This window comes from Encephalitozoon romaleae, chromosome IV, assembly GCF_000280035.1.
Source record: "Encephalitozoon romaleae SJ-2008 chromosome IV, complete sequence".
Classification (NCBI taxonomy): domain Eukaryota; kingdom Fungi; phylum Microsporidia; family Unikaryonidae; genus Encephalitozoon; species Encephalitozoon romaleae.
The window spans coordinates 74,085-89,185 of NC_024899.1; the positions used below are offsets into that span (position 1 = coordinate 74,085).

The window sequence follows — 15,101 nt, forward strand, 5'->3', positions numbered from 1 at the left end:
GATCTAATAAAATTTTATATCAATAACACACAGATGTGGTCTCACAGGAAGTAGTCTGGGATTTTGGTAGAGACAAGGGTTTCGATCTTTGTAGGTGAAGGCTCAAACTGTGTGAAACTGTATGTTCCATACTCATCCATTTCCATGAGTGTGGCTAAGTTTCCACATCTATAGCAATAGTTTGGTGCACTGAATATTGTGACACACCCCTTCTCATGGCTCCAGTTGTACCCATTCATCACAAGCTGATGAGCCCTGCATATCATCTTCAATCCGTTTCTTTCATTGAAGGAATCTGTTATATCCTTGCCAAAAGTAAATCCTGCTCCTCTAGGAGAAGGGCCCCATCCAAGCTTCTCATCGGGATCAGACCAGAGAAGGTCACACATGGGGCCCTCATGGGGAATCTCGACCTTCCTGTCAATAGCCTTCAGCTGATCTAATGTGTCAAACGATGGGCTTAACCCTCCATGGCAGCAGAATGTATCATTTCCGACAACAGCAGCAACAGGTAAGTAATCAAAAAGATCAGTGAAGTATCTCCATACAAGAGAGGTTCCGTATTTCCTGACACATTCGTCATAAAATCCATAAACCTGAGTTATCTGCCTACTCTCGTGGTTTCCTCTCAACAGCCATACTCTATCAGGATACTTTACCTTTAAACATAGTAAAATCGAAATGGTTTCAACTGAATGATACCCCCTGTCTACATAATCCCCCATGAATAGATAGTTTGTGTAGGGTGGAAGACCGCCGACCTTGAACAATTCCATCAAGTCATAAAACTGTCCATGAACATCTCCACATATAGTCACAGGTGCCTTGACATTGACAACATTCTCCTCTTTCATCAGCATTTCAGTTGCTGTATCACACAAGTGCCTTACTTCAGCCTCTGTCAATAAATTACATTTGAACAGCCTTTCAAGATAGCCCTCGATCATCTCTTGTCTCTTCAGGGTTCAAATATTTTTTCTGTTTCATCTTCATGTTTCAAATCCAGGTTTTTCCAAGCCACAGCAACAGCTGAACGCCATGTGCATGAAAGTTTAGAAAGCACACCAGAGCCATCTACTGCACAGAAACCAACCAGCCCAGGTGGTTATTTGCATATGATTGGTTTTCATTAATTTAAATTCTGCAAATGACTTTTTATAATATTCAGCTTTTACCAAGCACACCCTCAGGGATCTATCTACTATGACAAATAGCTCGGCCTTCACTTCAAGCGACAACGATCAGTACCCTACGGCAGTAGACCAGATGCACATCAAGCCTTTCTATGAAATGCTTTGGTCTTCCAGTGATAACATCGAGCTTGAGGCTCCTGCAAATGATCCTTTTGTTGATATTGATGCTTTTGATTCGATTGAAATGGGACGTCCAGGACTGTTTGTAAAGAAAGGAAAGTTCAGAGAGAAGGGGATGTGGACGTCTCTGCATGCGACTCAGAATCAAAATAGAGTTTCTTCTGCACCCATTGTGAGAAGGCATCTTATTGATTTCTGGAAGGACTTCAGCAATGGTGAGGTGTTCTCACTTCCTACACTTGGACCTGGAAAAAGCGATAGTATCCAGAGGATTTCTGTCGATGTTACCAAGCAGGTTATTGAAGGAATGTATAACATCGACTACCTGGTCATCGACTGTAGGTTCCCATATGAATATCAAGGAGGACACATAATGAATGCAGTAAACATAAGCTCTACCAGGGAGCTAGGCCTTCTCTTCAGGAAGCCAAAGGCCTTGATCTTCCATTGTGAGTTTTCATCCATCAGGGCGCCAAGGCTTGCACAGCACCTCCGGAACATGGATAGAATGAAGAACCCATATCCGCTTCTGACCATTCCTGAAGTGTATGTGATGGAGGGTGGATATAGGAAGTTTTACAGCAAGTATCCTGGGCTATGCGACCCAAAAGGATATGTGGCCATGGACAGCCTTGACTATAGAGATTTGTATAAAAGAAACAAATTTAGATCAAATAAACGATACTAGTTGCTCAATTTTCATATGTAATTACCAGTAAAGATTTACTATCAAAGAAAGTAAATGTTTAATCTAATGCAGTTTCATATGCTGCCAAAGCACCAACTACCATTTTTATTCCTAAACACATCCTCAGAAAACAGATAAAAGGAGTATAGGCTTCCGAGGATCAATGAAAAGGTGGTTCCTATTGATGGTGGGAATGCATGGAGCAAAAGTCCAGTATCCACTGGACACTGTAGTGAATAATGTTCTTGACAGCTGGGGCAATGACTTCGAGGAGTATGTGGATAAAAGTCTTCAATCTGGAAGGAAGAGGCAAGGAATTGTACTGTATTCTAGCAAATGTTCGGGGCAAGAGTGTAAGTCTAGTAAGACAGGATGTACTGACAGCCTTTGTAAAAGCAAAATAGATAAGTTCTCCCAAGGATATGATGTTCCGAATTAATGTCTTTAATAATAATTTCCTATCAAATCCTATTTGTAGGAATTACCTCTTGCTTGCTGTGTAATTAAATAAAGTCATTATAGAGAATTTTCCTCTTCCTACCCTCAAATGGGGGTTCCGATGGTGATGGCCAACAATTTCTGGAAGATGGCTTGCTTCCTTCTGATTCTCTATATAGTGAAGATAAAGAGAGTTGGGTGCTGGAAGGCCAGGAAGCCTATTGAGAAAGGAGAGTATGGAATGAACATTATAATCAACATGGATTACTCTATGTCCAAGGGCAAAGTCATTTCCCAGATCTGCCACGGGATGTCTTGTGTGATGTACTACTTGTTTAGGAATGAAGAGTTACTTCACGAGTGGAAAAGAAATGGGGAGGCAAAGATAGTGCTGAAGGCATCTGGGAATGAGATTCAAGAAATAATAAGGCTGGCCAAGAAGAACGGCATATACTATCACAAGGTGTGTGATGCTGGGAGAACTCAGGTCCCTCCAGGAGCAAACACAGTCCTTATACTTGGTCCTGCATTGAGATCCAATCTCTCACCCATCTCAGGCCACTTGAAGTTATATTAAAATGTTATCTATTCTATCAATTGTGCCCATATTTTATTGAGATTAGGTAACCATCTTGTTGTTATGACGAAGCATAAGTATACATCACAATCTCTCAAATTTGAATGAAAATATACAAATTTATAACCTTCAAATCATTACTCATATATCTATATAATTAATCCAACGGGAATCCCCTACGATTTTTATGTATATCCCATGCATAACAGTCATGGCGTTTTTTGTATATCAAGTGTTAGAGATAGGTATGTCTGATATGATCGAGCATATTTTTGTCAATCCTGCTGTGCATAAGATTCACAACTTTCCTGGCATTCTGAAAATGGAATACAATCCAAATGATCCATGGGTGAACTTTTATGCTTTCAAAAGTGGGGTAATGTGTACTCCCATATTGTTGCTTCCATTGATGGTCAAGCTAATTCTCCTGGCCTTGACATTCAAGAGGAGTGATAAGAAAGATAATAATGCCTTTCTGTGGGTACACATGATTTTAATGTTATTTCTGACCTTTGCCGACATGATAGTTCTTTATACATATGATCAAGACAAGACTAAGAATCTATCTCCCAATCTGAACATCTACATCTATAGGAACCACACCTGGTTCTACTTGACTCACTGTATCGCCGAATTTATTTCCTTGGGATGGACAGTTGGAATGTGCTATGGATTGTTATTTTGTAGGTGATTTGATCTAATAAACAATTCATTTATTTCCTGGACATAAGACGATATCCCTTACTTCTCTAAGATTACTGAAAAGCCTCTTGTAATCCTCTGGGTTATACTTTTGTCTGGACTGTGGACCCCTTTTTTCTTGCTGTTTGGAACCACGAAGTATAACTTCTTAATCTTCTTATTAATAAACCTAGGTGTGATACTCACCCTTTTTGGAGAAACGGGAAAGTTTCCTTCCAAAGCTACCACATAGTCATCGGAGTCTAGCTCCTTGCATCCAGGAGGAAGAGAGCATATGTGGCCATCTCCACCTATTCCAAGAAGACATACATCGATATCTGTCAGTTCCGTGGAATACATCCTGGCGGCTTCTTCTAATGGCCTCGATGTGCATATTTTATACACTTTCCCATTGGTTTTACTGATGAATCCCATTGATGCTGTGTAGTTCAAGTAATTCTGGTCCTCCCTTTCATCTGAATAGAATATCTTCCATCTCGAGGTATCCAAATCTGTGTATCTTTTATCATCAAGGCATTGGAGCAACGATCCTCCGGAAATCATCAATGCCAGGTTCTTTCCACAGTATTCCCTCAGAATCTTGTATATCTCTCCATTAAAGTCTTCTGTAAATAAAACATTCATAGGGGTTTAATACCTTTCAGCCAAAGACCTGAGAACACCAAATAGTTTAGAAAAAACTCGACTTTATTCTTCCTTGCCCTCTTCGACATTAATGTATCCGAGCTCAAACCCATCTGGGCCTTGTGCAAAAATCTTGATAAAAGCTCTGAGCTTTTTCATATGCAAAAACCTCCCTGTCTGCCATTTCAGCCCCTGCTTGCTTATGAATCCTCCGGTAACACTTATCTCAACAATGTTTCCATTCACATTTATCTGGAGGAGCTTTTCCTTCTTCCCCATATTGCATTTGATCTTCTGCTGAAGAAATGCCCCCAGGTCTGAGGGGGAGATTAGGCTGTCTGATGCAGGCTTTGTGCAGTCAACAGTAAATTTCCTTGTGGTCTTTTCAGATGCTGTTGCCATTCACCTTATTGGGGTGAAAAAATTTGGTTTCAGAAGAGCGGGCACCGGAACCATATTTGACTTTAAGAGCTTAGTTCAATAAAGTCTGCACCAAAGTATCCTTGCAAGACATCTGGGATACCAACTCCATTTTCCTTTTGATAGTTTTCCACAATGCAGCACAATGCTCTTTGGATGGCACACATGGTTCCATTCAGTAGGTGGACATAAACCTTACGATTGTTCTCCTTAACTACACCATACCTTATCTCAAGCTCTCTTGACTGATAGTCTGTACAATTCGAGCAAGAAACCAATTCTCTGTACTTATCTGCATTTGGGAAATACGCTTCAAGGTCATACTTTATGGCTGCTGCATCATTGAGCTCTCCAGATACAATACTCACAACGTTATAGCTTATGTCTAATGACTGATAAAATTCCTCACATACTCTTATCATTTCCTCATGGTGCTTTCGGGACTCAGAAGGCTCACATATCACAAACTGTTCAATCTTTTCAAACTGGTGAACCCTGAATAGCCCTGCATTATCCTTTCCATGTGCTCCAGCCTCCTTCCTGAAGCAAAGAGACTGCCCACAGAGCTTTTTCGGAACCTCCTGGGGAATCATTCTTTCATCCATATACAATGCAGCAAGGGCCTGCTCAGACGTTGCTATTAGATACAAGTCATCCTCGACCTTGTAGAGCTGGTCGTCAAAATCACTCAGCTGTGATGTTTTTGCCATTACATCTCTCCTGAGCATCACAGGTGTTTGGATGTAAGTGTAGCCTTTGTTTTCAAGAAAGTCAATAGCATATCTTGTAAGGGCTTGAGCCAGTCGGGCCATCTTACCAGATAGATAGTATCCTCTATGCCCTATCACTTTTGCTCCTGCAGTCGAATGCGTGAAATCTTTCATCAGCATAGAAAAAGGCTGAGGATTCCTCTGTATACTTCTCCCACTTCTGTAGGATCTTACGATCAAGTTATCCTTCTCATCGTTGCTAACCACAACCTCCTCAGAAATAATGTTTCCTATCCCCTTCATAACCTTATTCAACTCTTCTTCGATTCTCCCAGAATCTTCCTTAAGATTCTTTGCCTCATCATAAAGGTTTTTTATCTCGTCAATCTTCTTGGCTAGCTCCTCATCCTCCTTCTTCTTTCCTTGCTTATACCCAGACTTTACTTCTCGGTTCAGCTGATTAACTCGAGCGTTGATCTGGTCAAGCTTAAACGCCGTTTCTATCCTCTTTCTATCCAGTTCATAGGCCTTTCCAACAGCCGTTCCGTCTCGGAATCGCTTCTTCTCACTTTCAACAACCTCTTCACGAGTCTTCGGGTCTCTAATAAGGTTAATGTCAATCATCTCCAGGGATACACCCAAACAATTTTATTCAAGTTTCAAACTAAAGATATTTCTTTAGTTCTCTTGTGGTTCTTCCTCGACTCCCTGCTCCTTCCAGAACTCAGAGAAGTGTCCAACTCTACAAGTCCCATCATAGAATCTGTGTGGTGCCCCCACCTTCCACACATACTCCAATCTATCGTCATAAAAAGGCCTTGCAAAACTGTAATTCCACATCCCAGGTGTGTAAAAAACCCCTATGTCCATACTCAACGCAAATTCTACTTCATTCCAATCTCGTTCATCTCTTTTCATCACCTTGATCTTGTTACTTATCAGTATTGCCATCCCCTCTATTATCTTGTATCTTTCGCATAAAATGTCTACAATCGCTAGGTCGTTTCCGTTCATCACTATTCCGATAATATTAGCAGATGGAACAAACAACGAAGAATGGATCTCCGACAACGACGTAAATTGAGGAACTAGTCCAATCGAAATGGGGTTTCCTTCAATCACCAGCCCAAAGGCCAAGGCATGAGGATCTACCAACTCCATGAATCCTCTAATCAAATTTAACGGGATTTTTAGAGCTTCTTCTTTAACTTCACATCCATCCACAGCCTTTGTTTTGTAAGATCCTTCTTTTACAGTATCCGAAATCCACCTTTGTAGCTCTCCACTCTTGACCATTCTGTCTAACGTCATGTATCTCTTTCTCCATCCGTCATTTCCTATGAAAGACACATTCCCATACCCCTTAAATGCCTTCTTGCTCTTGACTCTTGCATCTATGACCCCTTCATCCGCTCCTCCGCCTTCACTCACCTGGAACCCAAACACTATATCTCTTATCTCATTCTGAGATAGACTCGAGGGCTCCATCTCATGGATGCTGCAATACTTGTCAACTATGAGATCCTTTAGCTGGATTTCCTTCTTTATCCACTCGTCATCACTGATCTCAGGCCATATACTATTGATTCCAAGATCCTTAACCTTTGCTTCATCAACATCCATTCCATGCATCACTAGAAGAACCCTACAGAAGTTTGTGAATCTACCCGTTTCTTTCCACCCTTCATACAGATTAATACTCCGGACATTCTTTTCCATACCAATCTCCTTGATCTTTGCCACATTAGAAAATAATGGTATTGATGGGCATGTCTTGACACATATGGATGGGTGGTCTATAATGAGGTTCTCCATTGCATTTATCATACTTTCAGACACAACAACATTTCTTTTGTTAAGCTCCTCCCCCATCAGAAACACGTCCCTAGCTACTAACAACCTTGTCTGTCTAATCTTCTTACTCTCCCCATAATAACTCTTGAAATACAAATTCCCACTATGAGGATCAAATATAAACACCGTCTTCTCCTTCCTGAATAAGGCTTTAGTGTCAACAAGGAGTCCCGAGTTGAACAGGCCTGCACTATCATTAACAGCCTCGACATCAGAAGTATACAGCTGAAGTGCCTTTCTGAGCCTCTCTCGGAGTACATGGAGCATGGGATTCTCCACTATAATCTTTTCCATAGACCTTCCCAATACAGCCCTCAGCTCTCCATTCAGGTTTCCATAACTACTCCATGTATTGTAACACAAATCAAGTACCACAACAAATCCATTATCGGCAGGATATCGAGTCTGTGGGTCTCCAGTGCATTCCATAAACCTTGCCTTTGCATACTTATGAGAATCCCTTTTGTCATAGTCTCCCCATCGCAGCTGAACATCAATCCAAAGCCCATCGCACCTCACTGGATCTCCACTAGCTTCTTCGGAAATAGACATTGGCGAGTGTACATAAAAATCGCCCGATAAAAGAATATCTGCACAGCTACTTCCAAATCTATAACTCTTCTTTCCATGCACTTCTAATCTTTTAACATCACAGTACTTCTTGAATACTCCACACAAGTCCTCGGTAATACTCTCATGTATCCTCCTCCATAGATGGTTCCGGAAAATTTGAATAAACGAAATCTTCAGCGTAGGTAACTTTCCATGCATCAGTACCCCGGTTTGGTCTAGCTGGACTTGATACCCAACATACACATTTCCTCGGTTGATGGTTGGTGACCACCATAAAATGAACCTTCTATTGGGAACCTGGCTCAGTCCCATCCTTTGTGCGTTTGTCAGTCTTCTGTTTCCTTCAACACTCATATCTTCCCAAAACACTTTACTGAAGCTTCTAAAATATGTTGCTCCGAAAAGTGTATGGCTTGCAATCCCTTCAACCCCTCCAAAACTCTTCAAGCAATCTGCTGTGTATCTCTCCATGCTCCATAGCTTGCCATCATGCTTTGTGTCTGTAAACCAGAACCAGTCAGGCTTGCCCCAATATCTCCTGAACATGTTTATCATCCTGAATCCTCGGTCATAAAGTAGCCACCTACTCCTCTGGAGAAGTGTACTCATTCGTGGAATCCCCTTCTCGGGCTCCATCCTTCCACTTCTGCCATACTCCCTCCATACCCTATTAGACTCAGAGAACTCATAATCCCATCTGTCAATATAATCCATAATCATGGGCAGTATGGTGTCCTTCTCCTCTTCAGAATCATTCAGGTCATCTCGGAAAACCCTTGCTCCTCCAACACTTAGCATCCCTAGTCCCCCCATCTCCTTAGGCGCATAAAACATAACAGGAGGAAACCTTACAGGCATCTTCGAGTTTATTCCTTTCTTTATCACATTCTGGATCAATCCTTCCGATCTTCTAAGCCTCTCACCCAGCCCCTTAGTATCGTGGATGCACTCCCTGTAATACCCTACAAATGCAAGAATCTGTGTATTCCACCTTGTTGCTACCTTAAGAAAGGTTGCAGACCCACTAGTGCTCACAATATGTGATATATTGCTTTCAAACATCTCTATGCCTTCCTCACTCACAGCTAGGCTTGCATACATCCCATTCGATAGCTTCCATGAGCTTCTTTCATGGATCCTATCCGATGAAATAAGTACATCAATCCCAGTCATCGAAAACTTGATGAATGGAAATGCATTGCATCCTTTGAACTTAATCTTTCCCAGAGAAGGCAATAGCCTTGTTGCAATCTCAGCGTGGATACATTTCTCTAGAATTCGGTGTCTTTCATTTCCATCATCTCTGAAAAATGAAACCTGTCTTTCGTCATCAAAACCTCTGGATACATCATCAAAATAATTCCTTCTTCGTCCCTTCACAATCTCTTCCATCCCTTCACTTCCAATACCATAGTCTTCAACCAAGGTGTCCTCTTCTTCTCTTTTAAGCTTCAGCAGAATGTAGATGTCGTCCATATGTCTGAAGTACATCTTTATATTACTCCTATCATCCATGAAAATATCCTCGCCCAGTACACACAGGTCAATAATAAACGAATAAAACTTATATACAAACGGTGAGAGTTGGAATCCCTTGATAAATCCAACATGGTTTGTATATGCCATGTCCTTGTAAAACACCTGGCAATTATTTCTGCTTATAATGTAGTCTGCTAAAGTAGGGTCCAGAATAAGCTTAAACAGCTTCGAGAGAAGGTTGTTATCAGCCATCCTCATGATCCCTTCATATCTTCCTTCGTAAAGAAAGAATCTTTCAGATCCACTTGGTTTAAATGAGGATATCCTTTCGCAGAAGTCCAGAAGTGCCTTTATATCTATCTCATCCCCAGGCTTGATGAATTCAGGGAAGATGTTAAGCCTATCGGACTCATGGAACAAATATGCACAAAGAAATGCATCCACAAGCCTTTCCATATACGAGACGCTGTAACATTCGGCACCTCCGTCTCCATATCTCTTCAAAACAACTCCAACCTCTTTAAACGACCGTTGTGTAAGAAGTGATTTCTTTATCTTGAAAATGGTGCCCGCTGAATCTTCCAATGCCTTATCAAAAAAATCAGACTCCTCGGGCGTTGCATTCTTCTTGAGCCTGTCCACAGCAATACTTAAGAATTTCTCTTCATTCTTCTCAGGAAATGTTATCTTTCCAATCTCCTTGCTCCGGAAATACTCTGCCGATAACCTGTAAATAGCAACGGCCTCAGAAGGATTAAGAAATGGGCTTCCTAGATACTCCACCTGCTCAGCCATTCTTTCCTTCATGTAAAGTCTTGAAATCTTCCCAAGCCGCTTCTTCTCTTCTTTTTTGCTCTTCTTTTCCATATTAGTGGCACTTTCAATATACCATTCAGATTTCAGACGAATATACTTATCTATTATCTCTTGTAATTCAAAAAGCTCTTTCTGATGCCTGACTCCAACCTCATTCCCTATCATCTCCAACTCAGATACAAACCTATCTGAAAACGTAACCAGGCTCTGGGAAGAAGATATCGCTGCATTCCCCTCCCCTTTCTTGATAACCTCAATCGTAGACTTAAGGCTTTCCAAATTCGGGCCAATACCCCCAGAGGTCTCTTTAATGCCTTCCTTCTCAAGCGATGTCGAAACATCTCTTTTCGTGCTTATCTCCATAATATGCTCGTGTACAATGTGGTAAGGCACATTTGCTTTCCAACACCTCCATGCCTCACCAAAGTGCTGGAGCAGCCTTTTTACTTGTGAATGATGAAGAACCGATGAAACCTCTTCCACAATCTGCCTCTTCAATGCAATGTCATATCCACTTTCACTTCTCTGCCTTGATAGAGGCTTTGGATTGTAATCCCTTCCTTCAGCTATCCTTGTGACCAGCCCAGAGATGTATCTTCCAAGCAACGGAATATGCCCTCTAAACATAAAACACCATGTCCTCCACTGCTCTCCCCATCCTTCAATCTTTACATAGCTGGAAAGCCTCTTCCATGACTTGCATTGCTTGATTTGCCTCATAACCTTGTATTTATATCGGTATATCCCAGTGATAACCCCTACATTATTAAACACATGGTCTACATTGCCCATCAGCTCATAACAGTCTATATTTCCTTGCCTGAACAGAACATGGATATCCACAAGATGCTTAACAAACTTAAGCATTTCCCTCGTTAGATGGTAAGACGTACCAACCCTAGATTTCTTTCTTTCTTTTGTTGTCAGCTGTCTAATGGGCTTCAGATTGAAATTCCAGTCAAGGACAAGGTAGCTGAGCTTTTTCCTTCTCAGAATCTCGCTAAGCATCCTGTGCCCTTGGTATACTAGTTGGAGCCCTGCTTCAACCCAATCTATTTCTGTCCTTTGGAAGTACCTTGTATTCTTTAACTCCTTAAGAATACGTGTAGAAGGCCTTCTTTTTCTCTTCCTCTCTATGTTTCTTGTATAGTTTCTAAGAAGATTCCTAACCTTGGGCTCGCCACCCGGTCGTTCTTGAAAACAATATCCCTTTAACAATGGAATGTCTACAGGATGTTTTTCCTTCCTTTGAGTCCCACCCTTTCCATCTTCACTTCCAAACGAACTCCGGAGTCCTAAATGAGCTTTCTCTAGAACCTGTATTCTTGTGCTCCTGTTATAGAGGTAAGGATAAGCTATTCTTTCACTCCCCACATCTCTTTCCATCACACTCACTCCAGAGCTGCTTTCAGCAACATAAGGCCCATTCTCAATCTGTGCTCCAACGTGCCTACTTATTAAGAATGCCTTGCAATTAAACATATACTTTTCATCCACATCTTCAAAAACATCCCTCCATTCCTTCCCTTCGTCCCCAATGGCAGCCGGAACAGGAAGACCCATTATGCTTCCGTAATCTACCACAGGATCATCGTCATCAAACACAGGATATCTTAGAACACGTACAAACCCTCTTTTCTTCATCTCAGATGAGAACCTTGCACTTGCATGGCTCCATCTCATTCTATGCTCCTTCACGTCCACTCTTCTCTTCTCATTGACAAAGGTAATTAGACCAGAGACGTGGTATAGAACATCCACATATCTGATAGACTCCCAAGGCATGGGCATCGATCTCATGAGGTTGTGGAGAGCATACGGCACATACCTCATTGCCCCCATAAAAGAGGGATGCATGTCTCTTGAAACCTTTATTATTCTTCTAAGATGCTCTGGCGGCATCCTCTCCTTCCTAACATTAGGTGCCATGGCAGGGTAATCCTCAATAGCCAAATACTCTTTTCTAAAAGATATTCCAAGGATTTTGAATCGAGAATCCTGTTTCCCTCAAGGAAAGGTATGGGTGCCAGGACACAATCTACAGCAACAGAAAAGCTAGTTGTCTCCAAAGCAGTAGACATTTATGGTGTTTCGGATGAAGCTTCGGTAACAAAATATATTGCAACAATGTATGGATACATTCACCCAAAGAGATGGAAAGAGATTTATCAGGAGGTGCTTGAGACATATAAGAAGAATGGTTATTCATCTCCCGTTGATTTCTGTAAGGATCTAAGGTTTGACATTGCAAGAAAGCTGTACATGGAAAAAATGGCACTGAGGAACAAGCTTCTAGAGGGAGAGGATGTAGAATATTCAGGCCAATACATATCCTATGACTGGAATATTGGGAGTATTAAAAAGATAGATGATATTGCTAGGGCAACCGAAGATGCCCTGGATAATAGGCAGCTCTATCCCTCTACTGACCCACGAATCATAAGACAGCACATAGAAGCCATGAGTAAGTGGCGCGACAGAGCTCAAGGGAACCTAGATGGAGCCAGCAGGATGTCGGAATCCAAGAAAAGGCACCATATAGTTGTAGACAAGGAAAAAAGAAGGTCCTACCACAGAATGAGCGATGAGGAAAGGGAGCTCGATGACTTTCTAGACAGAATGGAGGAGGAGCACTATATCATGGGGCAGGAAGGCATCAACCCAAATAGACTAAGAGGGAAGTATCCACCTCTAAAGACCTCTTTGATGGGTAGCAGATTCTCGGGGTACAGGGACGTGGATGGGCCAAGTGCTTCCTTGGAGAACCAATACAGAGTAATTGTCAATAGAATTGCAGGAGGCGTGATGCATGAAAGTAATGGTGAGGCATGGAGAAAGGACCTCAGAGTCATTGTCCAGTACCATATGAAAAGAATAGGGATGGTTAATGAGCTCGAAAAGGTAAATGTGTTGATAGACAGTAGTAGTATGGCACATATACTGATGAACATCTTGATGCTTCTCCAGGGAATGATCGATAGGCCGAGGAACAGAGATCTGGTACCAGATTATATGTCCTTTAAAAAAGATCTTCTCATGTTTGGTAACCACTATAGGAAATGAACTATAGGAAATGAGCAGTTCTCCATCCTAGGTAGGTTATGCACCTTCCAATTAAAAACTTTAAAGGCATAACTTTTATTTATGATCCTCATCTGACAATGGTGTCCACTATGGCTCTTCTTCGGGCTTCCAAATCCTGGTCTCCACTAAGATCAAACACACTTTCAATCACTGTCATCTCCACGTTAGTTGTCTTGGCTCCAGCAACACACATCCAGTCATTAGTAACAACACCACCTCCAATGCATGGGCTTCCCCCGTTGACCGTTCCTGCAATCACATTCACTTCGAGAAGCTCACTAAGCTCCTTTTGGCATTCCTGGTTAGTCAGGGGGTGGACTAGCATCCCTTGGTTGTTCAATGCTCCAAAGGTTCCAACAAGCGGCTCATGTCCTATATTATGCCTATAGACAGGAACTTGTAGGACATCTTTGATAAGATTCTCAGATTCTTCATCAAGGTCTGCATGTATAATTGCAACATGATCGTTGCAAAGAATCACGTTTCCTAGAGCATTCAGCCTCTCCTCAATTCGCCTCACTATAACATTTTCCGGTAGAGTGTTCCTTATGTGCATTATCTCCTGGTCTGTTATTGTATGCGGAACAAGCAGCCCATGTCTGTTGCCTCTACACTGTGATCCGACACTTCGAATGCTATTGATGGTTGTCTCAACAATCGGAATTGAAACATTCTCCTGAAGAAACTTGAGTACATTATTCGATTGACTCCTCCCAACCACACAATATGTATTGGTGAGAGTCATGTATGCACCTATCTCAGAGCTGCCTTCGAAATCTATTCTGTATGACATGGGCCTGTGAGAATTTTTCATTTTCCACCAGGAATAGACTTTCACCAAGGCCGTCATTTCATCCCGAGGAACTCTTTTGAAGGCACTTCACCCCTCAGATATACTTTTGATGTTGTTGCATCTGATGGAAACCTCTCCAACTTTCGTACTTGTTTCCCCTTCCTTCTCAACACATTCGTCCAGAAGTACGTTGAAGTAATTGTCTGATGTGACAAGAACTCCCTCATAGACTTGTCCCCACTTCAAACAAACAGAAACATTTCTATTCTTCATTCTTTGAAGAAACTGCTTTGGATTCTCTTTCGGGGGTTTTTTGTCACAGGCTTCATTCATCTTCAGGGTGCATCAAGGAAGATCAGAATAAACATTCGGGACAGGTCCCACCAATAATTCATTTGTTAGCTTTCCATAGACCATTTAATTGAGAACTATTAAATTCGGGATCCTTTCTTCGGAGCAAACATCGCCTTTGTTGTATGCAGCTTAGCAAGTCCTATGATGACATACATGATCGGGATTGCAAACATTATGTATAATCCGTTCCGGATTCTCTTGGCCTCTGCAATGTTGTTTTCCTGGATTGTTTTCAGCCGTGTATTCGTTCTGTACAGAGACATGAGCTTGGCTTCTAGATCAAGAAACAGGTTCTTAATCGCCAGGTTATCGTTGTCAACATCCCCGGAGGACATGACATCGGTGTAAACGCTTATGGAAGCCTTCTCAGACCCGTCGTTGTAGACCTCGATCTTGTAAGCCCCGGGTGTGGTATATCTTAAATCAACACCCTCTACAAGCTCTTCTCCGATCCCGCTGTCTTCCTCGACCTCTCCAGGCTTGATCACTTTGTAGTACACAGGCATGTCCGAGTATTGGTTCAACTGGATGTTAAGCTCCACATCCTCGTTGTCAAGAATGGCCCAGTACACCTCCTTGACTCCGGGCCTCAGTATCTTTTGAATCCTTGAGCACACTACAAGCGAAATAACACAAAAGAATAGCATGGGTTAGCTCCTCGATCTTTCTTTTGTTT

The 15,101-nt window shown here is 41.9% G+C and overlaps 12 protein-coding genes across 12 annotated transcripts; 4 read left to right on the forward strand and 8 right to left on the reverse strand.

Moving 5' to 3' along the window:
• Nucleotides 1–41: 41 nt before the first annotated feature.
• EROM_040630 (Ser/Thr protein phosphatase 2A) lies at nucleotides 42–947 on the reverse strand (the record flags this gene model as incomplete). Its single annotated transcript, XM_009266053.1, has 1 exon — nucleotides 42–947. One exon carries the CDS (start codon nucleotides 945–947, stop codon nucleotides 42–44), a length of 906 nt encoding a protein of 301 aa, XP_009264328.1.
• Nucleotides 948–1,203: 256 nt separating this feature from the next.
• On the forward strand, nucleotides 1,204–2,001 carry EROM_040640 (M phase inducer phosphatase; the record flags this gene model as incomplete). The annotated part of the gene is made up of 1 exon (XM_009266054.1): nucleotides 1,204–2,001. The coding sequence occupies one exon, from the start codon at nucleotides 1,204–1,206 to the stop codon at nucleotides 1,999–2,001; it is 798 nt and encodes a 265-aa protein (XP_009264329.1).
• A 547-nt stretch (nucleotides 2,002–2,548) lies between these two features.
• EROM_040650 (type 2 peptidyl-tRNA hydrolase) lies at nucleotides 2,549–3,016 on the forward strand (the record flags this gene model as incomplete). Its single annotated transcript, XM_009266055.1, has 1 exon — nucleotides 2,549–3,016. The coding sequence occupies one exon, from the start codon at nucleotides 2,549–2,551 to the stop codon at nucleotides 3,014–3,016; it is 468 nt and encodes a 155-aa protein (XP_009264330.1).
• Nucleotides 3,017–3,203: 187 nt separating this feature from the next.
• Nucleotides 3,204–3,707, forward strand: EROM_040660 (hypothetical protein; the record flags this gene model as incomplete). The annotated part of the gene is made up of 1 exon (XM_009266056.1): nucleotides 3,204–3,707. One exon carries the CDS (start codon nucleotides 3,204–3,206, stop codon nucleotides 3,705–3,707), a length of 504 nt encoding a protein of 167 aa, XP_009264331.1.
• A 50-nt stretch (nucleotides 3,708–3,757) lies between these two features.
• EROM_040670 (6-phosphogluconolactonase/glucosamine-6-phosphate isomerase/deaminase) lies at nucleotides 3,758–4,342 on the reverse strand (the record flags this gene model as incomplete). Its single annotated transcript, XM_009266057.1, has 1 exon — nucleotides 3,758–4,342. The coding sequence occupies one exon, from the start codon at nucleotides 4,340–4,342 to the stop codon at nucleotides 3,758–3,760; it is 585 nt and encodes a 194-aa protein (XP_009264332.1).
• A 63-nt stretch (nucleotides 4,343–4,405) lies between these two features.
• EROM_040680 (60S ribosomal protein L22) lies at nucleotides 4,406–4,744 on the reverse strand (the record flags this gene model as incomplete). Its single annotated transcript, XM_009266058.1, has 1 exon — nucleotides 4,406–4,744. One exon carries the CDS (start codon nucleotides 4,742–4,744, stop codon nucleotides 4,406–4,408), a length of 339 nt encoding a protein of 112 aa, XP_009264333.1.
• A 62-nt stretch (nucleotides 4,745–4,806) lies between these two features.
• EROM_040690 (seryl-tRNA synthetase) lies at nucleotides 4,807–6,096 on the reverse strand (the record flags this gene model as incomplete). Its single annotated transcript, XM_009266059.1, has 1 exon — nucleotides 4,807–6,096. The coding sequence occupies one exon, from the start codon at nucleotides 6,094–6,096 to the stop codon at nucleotides 4,807–4,809; it is 1,290 nt and encodes a 429-aa protein (XP_009264334.1).
• A 54-nt stretch (nucleotides 6,097–6,150) lies between these two features.
• Nucleotides 6,151–12,123, reverse strand: EROM_040700 (U5 snRNP pre-mRNA splicing factor Prp8; the record flags this gene model as incomplete). Its single annotated transcript, XM_009266060.1, has 1 exon — nucleotides 6,151–12,123. The coding sequence occupies one exon, from the start codon at nucleotides 12,121–12,123 to the stop codon at nucleotides 6,151–6,153; it is 5,973 nt and encodes a 1,990-aa protein (XP_009264335.1).
• A 90-nt stretch (nucleotides 12,124–12,213) lies between these two features.
• Nucleotides 12,214–13,257, forward strand: EROM_040710 (hypothetical protein; the record flags this gene model as incomplete). The annotated part of the gene is made up of 1 exon (XM_009266061.1): nucleotides 12,214–13,257. One exon carries the CDS (start codon nucleotides 12,214–12,216, stop codon nucleotides 13,255–13,257), a length of 1,044 nt encoding a protein of 347 aa, XP_009264336.1.
• Nucleotides 13,258–13,345: 88 nt separating this feature from the next.
• Nucleotides 13,346–14,092, reverse strand: EROM_040720 (eukaryotic translation initiation factor 6; the record flags this gene model as incomplete). The annotated part of the gene is made up of 1 exon (XM_009266062.1): nucleotides 13,346–14,092. One exon carries the CDS (start codon nucleotides 14,090–14,092, stop codon nucleotides 13,346–13,348), a length of 747 nt encoding a protein of 248 aa, XP_009264337.1.
• Nucleotides 14,093–14,158: 66 nt separating this feature from the next.
• EROM_040730 (small nuclear ribonucleoprotein F) lies at nucleotides 14,159–14,404 on the reverse strand (the record flags this gene model as incomplete). The annotated part of the gene is made up of 1 exon (XM_009266063.1): nucleotides 14,159–14,404. One exon carries the CDS (start codon nucleotides 14,402–14,404, stop codon nucleotides 14,159–14,161), a length of 246 nt encoding a protein of 81 aa, XP_009264338.1.
• Nucleotides 14,405–14,502: 98 nt separating this feature from the next.
• EROM_040740 (putative vesicle transport V-snare protein) lies at nucleotides 14,503–15,072 on the reverse strand (the record flags this gene model as incomplete). The annotated part of the gene is made up of 1 exon (XM_009266064.1): nucleotides 14,503–15,072. The coding sequence occupies one exon, from the start codon at nucleotides 15,070–15,072 to the stop codon at nucleotides 14,503–14,505; it is 570 nt and encodes a 189-aa protein (XP_009264339.1).
• Nucleotides 15,073–15,101: the final 29 nt, after the last annotated feature.